This window comes from Octopus bimaculoides, chromosome 11, assembly GCF_001194135.2.
Source record: "Octopus bimaculoides isolate UCB-OBI-ISO-001 chromosome 11, ASM119413v2, whole genome shotgun sequence".
Taxonomy (NCBI): domain Eukaryota; kingdom Metazoa; phylum Mollusca; class Cephalopoda; order Octopoda; family Octopodidae; genus Octopus; species Octopus bimaculoides.
The window spans coordinates 6,624,140-6,633,146 of NC_068991.1; the positions used below are offsets into that span (position 1 = coordinate 6,624,140).

General features: G+C 32.2%; 1 protein-coding gene across 1 annotated transcript in view; it reads right to left on the reverse strand.

Moving 5' to 3' along the window:
• The window catches only part of LOC106877151 (spectrin beta chain), a 76,372-nt gene that overhangs the window by 7,323 nt on the left and 60,042 nt on the right, over positions 1-9,007 (reverse strand). Inside the window, exons 33-44 of the mRNA XM_052971501.1 lie at positions 8,978-9,005; positions 7,946-8,209; positions 7,587-7,697; positions 6,788-7,032; positions 6,381-6,519; positions 5,909-5,993; positions 4,821-4,912; positions 4,559-4,663; positions 3,960-4,087; positions 3,258-3,376; positions 1,684-1,743; positions 592-690 (exon numbers count right to left, since the gene is read on the reverse strand). Coding sequence (XP_052827461.1) covers positions 592-690; positions 1,684-1,743; positions 3,258-3,376; positions 3,960-4,087; positions 4,559-4,663; positions 4,821-4,912; positions 5,909-5,993; positions 6,381-6,519; positions 6,788-7,032; positions 7,587-7,697; positions 7,946-8,209; positions 8,978-9,005 — 1,475 coding nt within the window. The remainder of the gene's footprint in view (positions 1-591; positions 691-1,683; positions 1,744-3,257; positions 3,377-3,959; positions 4,088-4,558; positions 4,664-4,820; positions 4,913-5,908; positions 5,994-6,380; positions 6,520-6,787; positions 7,033-7,586; positions 7,698-7,945; positions 8,210-8,977; positions 9,006-9,007) is intronic.

Consider the following 9,007-nt stretch of genomic DNA (forward strand, 5'->3'; position numbering starts at 1 on the left):
TAAGGTTATATTTATAAGAAAAAAATTCTCATTTGAATATATTTAAAAAGTTTATGGAATGGGAATGTTTAAAAAAAAAAAAACGCAAAAGGTCTCTGGCTTTTGTTGTGAAGTTTAGAATATATAGAAGCAGAATGAAAGCATTACAGTAAAATATGAAAGTGAAAAGATTACAGCAGTAAATGCAAAAATGAAGAATAACGAAAAAAGAAAAAAAAAAAAAGGAAAATGAAATGAGAGCTTTGACAGATAGAAAATAGGCAAATTGTATTTTAGAAAGAGGTGGAGGGGTTTTTGATTTTTATAGCGCAGAGCAAGACACTAGAATTGTAATTTGAAATAAAATCTACAGTTTTTAAAATTATACAAAAATTGACTTAAAATTGATTATCAGATTAATAATTTAAAGTTTAATTACATAAAATTTATTTTATGTATTATTTATATGTGTATATAGTGTGAAGTTTAAAACTTACAACTCGTTAATATATAAATTAGGTTACTTTTAATGTTTTATAAATGAACAATATTTTAGTGAAAATGGTAAGCTAATGGATGATGGTCTTGAGACAGTGTTGTAAAAGCACCTACTATTCTCAGAGTCGGCCCTTTGAGGGAGTGACCTGGACTTTGAGTGGACTGTAGTATCATCTGTAGCTTGGTATGATGACGATTCGTTTAATACAGCGCCTTGATTGACAAAACAACAACAGAAGATTGACGCATGCGAGAAAAGTGGTTGTTACATGCAAAACTTGAAGGTTCACTTAGAGAGAAAAATAGAAAAAATAAGAAATTCGATCAAATAAAAGAAAACAAAACAAAAAAGAAACAAGGAGATGGTTTCTCCAAACCTTTGATGGTTGATTATTTGGAAAGGTTTTACAACTTTAATATATTTTTGAAACATTTTTAAGCAACATTAGGACAGAATGGAAAAGTAAAAGGAAAAAGTAGGCCTGCAGTAGGAGATAATGTCGCAGAATGGAGACAGCAAGTATCAGCAGTAAAGTGAAACAGGCATAGTTTAGAGTAGTTTTGTGTGTGTAGGTTTAAAAAGCTGAGCGAGTTGAGTCGCAGCAGAGTTTACAAATACACTGACCAGAGAACGAGAGAGAGAGATACCACCGTCAGTTATAATTTTGTAATATTTGAAGCAATTTTTTGTTTGTTTGTTAGTTGTAATGAAAATATAAGCTTAAATAAGCAACTTTATTTGGAAGTCGTTAAGCAAATTGTTATACATTTTCTGTATATAAATTCATAACTTGCTTTTATGCATTTTATAAATAAATTTACTTTAGATTTCTAAGGATTATACTGAAGATTTTTTTTTATTCTCATTTTGATAGAATCCAGAAAAGTTAGACTGCATTTTAAACTAGAGATTAAATAAAGCCACCAGAATTTGAATGGGAAAAGTGGTGTGAAATATCCAAGAGTTGATCAGTTAATTATTACAAATTATTGATGCCAAAAGGAGCTTTGATGCCATGATTATATGAGACATGGATATATGAAGCGTGTTAAAACAACAAATATAAACAAAACCCGCAAATATTAATGCTGTTTATCACGATGCAAATGTTAAAACTGCGTTTCTATAATTTTTTTTTTTAAATATGGTTAAAAATGATTAAGAAAGCTTATATAAAACGCCACCCAACAGACAAAACTAGTCACCTTTTGGTACTGGTCTCAATGTATCTTTAGCTGGTAGTGTTGTGTGGGTCACAGTTTGACCTGTTGTGAGTAACAACAATAAGTATTTAGTGTATATATTATAACACTAATCTGGCTTAACAATGGTCTCTATCAGCCATCCGTATTAACTTCAACTAACACACGTAAATGACAACATTTTTATATTTGGCATATAATTCAAATGATATTGGTTTAATAAACTATCATAAATATTATTGTAATTATTATTCAATATGGCCCAAGAAAGAAGAGCATTATAACATTATTACATGTCCTTCATTATAGCAGTGTTGCTTGACCCGCAAATTTGAGAACTTGATCGACACATCTCTCTCTTCTTGAAGTCTTCTGTATCTGAATTCTTCATATGATATTATTTAAACAAAAATTGCTCACAAAAGTTAATTTTGTATTAGCCTAATACTACAAAAACTTAGTTATTAGTAAATGCCTTCCTTGCTAAAATAAACAGGTCACTATAGCAATGCAAATTCAGTGACAATTTTCCATTTCTTTATTTTTTTTTTTTTTTGTATTATTACAAAGTGTAATTTAAGGATTTGGATTAACTCGTGACATCTTCACTCTGGAAAATAGAAGATTAAGCATGCAAGAAAGATACAAATAAGGCAACTGAATACAGATGAGACAGGATTCGTTTACCATTTGAAAAATTCAATTGGTATGAAGCCGCAAATAAAAATAAAAAATAAAAAAGAGAAAGATATAACACAATTCAAGTATAAACATAATACAATTATATCAAGCAAAGTATAAAAGTAGGTACAGAAACTGCATAGAAAATAGATATAGAAAATGCCACAAACAAAGTGGGACGGGGCAGGGGACAGTCTTTACCTGAAGAAAAGTTTATTTAATAAGTGTTACTAATTAAATTTTGGGTTTGCCATAAAGTTCCTACCTTTGATCATAATAATACAATCTGTAATAGTACGTATAAGGAGGTTAATTATTTTTAGGCTAATGTCAACAGCTATTTAAAGTTTTCAAATAGAAATATTTGGACACACTTTAAAGAATTCCGTTTTTTTTTTTTTAAAACCTCTCCCTAACATCTAAGAACCTATTCTGCAGATCTCACACTGTCTACTAGAAAACTGAATGAGCAATTTAGGTGTTATATACATGTTGAATACAGGATTAAACTTGGGAACGTTACTTTATAAAATAATTTTCATATTTTTAACCGACACTATTTAGAATAAATAATTAACATACTTAGACACTATAAATCCCAACCAATAAAACTACTTATGTTAGACTAACACAAGTATTGCAGTCTTCTCGCTGCTGCTGCTGGAAATCTTGTGATGATGGTAGCTCAGGTTGGAGTCAGACAACCAGAAATAAGCTGCAAAACTGAGAATCATGCAGGTTAAAAAATAATTTGACAAAAATTCACTGGAAATCAAGTGAGATGCTGCAAAGTTGAAAATACCATTATGCCTTCATTCAGATGAAGGTTATCATTATGGAAAAAAACAGTCCGTAAGACAGAAACAAAGTGAAAGTGTAGTTTCTTCTCTTCTTACCTGATTCATCAGTTACTTCTTTCTCGCCATTGGTCATAGCAGCTGGTCCTTGATCGTCTGATGTTGCTTCACCATCTTCTGGTTCAGTTGATACAACTTCTTCTGGTTCTGGCTCGGGTCTGTGGGAAAAAATGGCAGTTAAATTGGAATTCAGAAAATCAGTAAGCACTTATAGAAGGAAATATTCTAACATATAATTAGCACAAACATGGCTGTGAGGGTGAGAAGTTCGCTTCTCACCCATGTGCTCTTGGATCCAGTTAACTGAAATGACATCTTGAGCAAGTATCTTTTACTATAGCTCTGGGTCAACCAAAGCGTTGCGAGAGGATTTGGTAGAGAGAAACTGAAAGAAGCCCATTGTGTGTGTGTGAGTGCCTTTGTCTAAACACCTCATGATGGTTGTAAAGTGAGGTTGTTCATTTTCAGTCTATAGAAAACATATCTAGCAACAGGAAATATTATCTTGCTTGGAAACAAGTGAGGGTTGTCAACAGAAAGGGTATCTGGTCATAAAAAAATCTGCCTCAATAAATTTTGTGTAACTCATGCAAGCATGGAAAAGTGGACATTAAATTGATAATATCTAGCCATTTCTTCCTGCTTATAAGCTAGTTTCACCAGTTTCTCACAAATTCATCTTTAATCTAGAGCTTTTCTGACAGTTATAAATGATAAAATCTTGTAGATGCAAATACTTACGGCTCTTCTGGAGGTACAAATTCTGCAATATATTTTCGTCTCTTCTCTTCTTTAGATTTTTCTACTTCTTCAGGATGTTGTTGTCGATATTCTTCCTCTTGCCTTCTTTGAATTTCTTTAAGTTCAAACTAAATTAACAAAACACACTCGTATTATATATATGCACACATATAAGAGGCGGGGAAAATATTCTCTAAATGTCAACATTGTAAAATAAATTGAAATTATGTGTGTGTGTGTGTATGTATGCATTGAGTGTTTACAGAGTTTAATTATCAACATTTTTGGTTTTTATCCCATCAAAATGCTGAGAAATGAGCTGCTGTACCTTGGGTTTTTGCATATGTTGTCACACAAAATGGGATGAGTACATTATAGACGAATGTTAAGAGTTTACATGTCATAAGTTGTGTGTTTGAGTGTGTGGATATATTATATACACACACATATAAAAACACTGACATACAAAGGTACAGTTGCTCCATTACTTTGTTGGTTATATTTGAAAGGGATCTGAAAACTTTTTTGTCTGTCGTTTTAGACTTGACCTCCAGAAGCAATTAAGCTAGTAAAAAAAAAAAAAAGAAAAATCCACTTACTGTTGTAAGTTTTTCGAGGGCAGCAAATCGTTCTTCTTGAGTTGCTGCAGATTTTTCAAAGGCCTCGTGTTTCTTAATAAGATTTTCAACTGCATCAAGTGTGTCCTGCAAAATACAAAGAAAAGAAAAGAAAAAAACATTAAAAATATTTAATATTACTTCCAATTCTCAAAAACAAATTGTAGAACTGTATATCATTGTAAATTAATTAGTGTAACAATCATAATTGAAAATTATTAACAGAAATAACTGAAATACTTACACCAAGATCTTGGTTTTGAAGGTATGGCTCTTGAGCAATAAGCCAAGATTCAGCAACAGCAGCGTCACGAGCAAACTGATATACTTCCAAAACTGAAAACGAAAGAAATTTTTTTTATTATCGTAAGTCACTGTCTAATATAATATATTAAAACTTACACAATGGATAACTAGTGAACAGGGGAAAAAATAACCCAGATTTGTGTTTTAACAATGGTCTATAAATTCGTTTTTAGATTTACCCGTGTGTTAATTATGCCAGCATGGAAAATGGGAATGCAATGAGGATGATTAATTAAATCAACACAGTTACAATGTTGCTAAATATAAGGAGCAAATGCAGTTAGTGATATTTATCATCAACATCATTTAATGTCCGTTTTCTCTGGGTCGGACAGTTTGACAAGAGCTGGCAAGCCAGAGGGTTGCCCCAGCCTCCAGTCATCCGTTGTGGCATGGTTTCTATGGTTGGATGCCCTTTCTAATGCCAATCACTTTACAGAGTGTATTGAGTGCTTTTTATGTCACACCAGCATGGGTGTTTTCTACATGGCACTGGCACAGGCATTCTCCATAGCCACATATGAATATCAAAATTGATATCATGCACAACTAAATTCAAATATTTTAATCACATCTTAGTTCAGTCAACTTTGTTTGATTCGTTATCTGAGCTAGCCAATTACTTTATTATATTTTTGCTCTAATAAACTTTAAAAGTTAAAAAATTTTTTTTTTTATTCCCATTACAATATTTGGAAAGGTCAGTTACTGCTGAAGAGCTAACAACTTTTGTTTTAGCCGGAAAAAGTTTAAGCAAAGGAAATATACTTTAATGCTTATCATTTAATGGAGAAACAAACCGCGTGCGTGGTGTGTTTTTTTTTTTAATGGTTACAAGACTAGAACTTACAATGAAAAGGCTGAAATTAGATACCACAAAGGCTTTTACCTAATAATTCTAGATAATATTGATTTCCAACAGAGCCACATAGGTACAAGGACACATTTTTACTCAATGCTCCAATGATTATGTTTAACAATGGAATCAAGTTATATAATATTAGTGACATACAAATTGTTACTTACTGAGCTGCAGGTATTCCCATCTCTCATCCCATTGCTCATTCATGGAATGCCTTTGAGATGTTAACTGTATTAATTTTTCTCTCACCTAAAAAAGTAGAAACAAAGAATTAGGGGAAAGTTTAAGTTATAAAATAATCAAAATTTTCTCATAAACATAAGATTCTTATCTTTCTATTTATCTATCCATACACCAAGTTACAAAGGTGTTTTTGCATGTTTTACCATAAGAGAGAATTTTCTCTCTGTGGTAATGCAATGAATTGGTCATTGGAAGTTAAAATGTGGTAGCTCCAAATTTACACAGGAAACTTTAGGTAACAAGATAAATTCTCATTACATAATCATAAGACAAGTAGTGAGCAAGCTAATAAATTAAAATAAATTTAGTTTAAATGAATACAATTTTGGTGAAAATATTTCATTAGGAATTATTACAAAGAAACCACTTTCATTAATTAATAAAGAAACTCACTTCACTGGATCGGTAATGTTTGCGAGTTATAAGATCTCTTCCTAAATTTATACAAATGGCAAAGTTTTCTTCTCGAGCATCGATTTCAGCCTTCAAACTTTGATGGTTGTTCATTAACAACTCTACACCCGACACATCTCTACAAAAGAAATGAAAATCAACAAATGAGTGACCATTAAAATAATAGATTTGATTTTGAAGGAGAACAAAAAGTTCTAAAAAAGCTGGATAGCAATTTGCAAATTGCTATCCAGCTTTAAAAGAACTTTCAGAGGATGTAGAAGTATCTACTGCAGAATGGGTGAATCGCTAAAGCAATATATCTGATAAAAAGAGCAGAAAATTTCATTTTTCTCAAGGGCTGCCTTAAATCTAGTCCTATTTTATGATCGAAGTGACCAACTTACCTTGGTTTTTCTTGAGTGCTCATTTGCCGCCTGATGTCATCAATCCATAACATAAGGTCTCTGACCATATTAAAGAATCTATAAAGGTCACTGGCATCAGCAAGTCTCATTCGTCGGCTCTCAACCATTAATTGCAAGTTACGCCAGGCGTTAACCACATCAGATTCCCAATTCTGAATCTCTCGTGCCTTCTCTCCGGCATATCCAATTTGAAGGCAAGCTGATTCCTCTTGAATTAAATGAACCTTTAAAAATATTTTAAAAAATATAAATTAATCAAACTGAAAAACGATAGCCACGAGAAAATTTCCCATTTCAAAGAAGCAAGCTAAAATTATAACCAACACTTGGCAAACAATCTTTTCTGGTTTCTGTAGGAAAACTGTGTTGAGTAATTCTCTTAATGTTACTGATACTACATAACTAATTAGCTATTTACAATGGAATGTTTAACAATTTAGTCAATGGTTTGATTTGAAAATGCATCAGTTTCTGACAAGATGCAAACTCTAAAATGCAGGCAAAGTCAAGTGCATATTACACAAAAAGACTGATACATTTAGGGAACAAAGGTACTGAAATGCAGTTGCTTCTTTTAACTGGAGCTAAATATTTAGTGCAATGAAGATCAAGCTATTTATGAAATACAACAGAAGTCCGATTCTGGCTTCAGCCTGGCTGGTTCTTGTGGTACCAACTGTCCCACCCATGTTATCATGGAACACGGACGTTTGATGATGATGATGATGATGATGGCAGATGAAAATAGTAAAGTCAAACCAAAACCAAAGAAACTTACTTGATTTCCAAGAGTAACTAAATCGTGTTCAAAGTTAGCATTCTTTCTTTGAAGAACAGCAACACTTTGAGCATCTCTTCCAACTTCTTCAGGTATGTAGTTCTTCTTTTCCTGTAATAGAAAATGCAATTAGATAAAAATAAAATAAAAAAATATTACAAATTATGTAAATTTAGAATATGGGAAATAAGATTATGAAATTTGTTATGAAACAAATCACTTAGTTTTTTTTCTTTTTTTAACTAAATTGCCCATTAACCGAATTTTGAAATTTCTCAAACATGCTTAATGCAGGAAATTACTTGCAGTCAATAACTTTACCAACTCAATATTCCAGCAGAAAAGTCTTTCAAACTTACTTGGATTCTTTCCAGAGTTTCTTTGCAATCGTGGTTAAACTTCCATAATTCCCATGAAGCTTGCAACATCTGTGTGCGGGTGTCTATTAACTCTAGCAAATCAGTCCAGGCTTCGTTCAAATTATCTTTCCATTGAGCAATAATTGGAGCATCAGAGTGCTCAGCTACAATCAAACTATCACAGATTTCATTTGCTGAGGCCACACGATCTTGTCCAAAGTTTTCAGTGTCTCTAGCAAATTCTTTAAATCTTTCTTTTAGAGTCTGATAAGATTGTAAAAGGAAAAGGGGGAAAAAAAAACAAAAAAAAAAACTCAATAATGCATGATCTTTCAAGACAAATTTAAAATATCAAATTACTATTTATGGATATTTTTCACAGAATAAGAACAATGGTAATAAATCTACTTTGTTTCAAAGGACATTGAAATAAATATTAATTCCACATTTCAGATGAAAAACTAGTAAAGTTTTCTCTTGTCACCATTTTTCCATACTGGCATGATCATGAATTAGATGTAACTTAAGATTTTCTACAGCCTGGTCTTTTTGTTGCCAGCTTTACTTGTATTCCAAGTCAGGTACTTTTCCATCCGACTGGTCCCAGATGGCTGCTGAATTACCAAACACTCATTCACTGGAGAAAGTAACCAGATGCCATAGTCTTTTTGCTCCGCCAGGACTCAGGACAACATGCTGGATTGATATTTACACATACACACAAACATCTTTTTGATTTCCATCCAATATCTCCGTTCACAAATCATTTGTCAGCTCCAGGTTATGGCAGAAGACACTTGCCCACCCACAATGCCCTGCAGAGGGGTGAGACACAATCCAGATTACATGGTTGCGATGTGAACTTTGTAACCATAAAACTGTGTAGACATGTATTTATGTAGTCACAAAATAAGGCTTAATATTTAACTAACTATAAAAGCATCTCAGTTGGAGTTCATTATGAAAAATATATTAATTCCTACAAAATGGTTATAATTTTCAATCAGATTAATTAAGTCAAACCCAACTTACAGTTACATGCTCATATTCTTGACCAAGTTC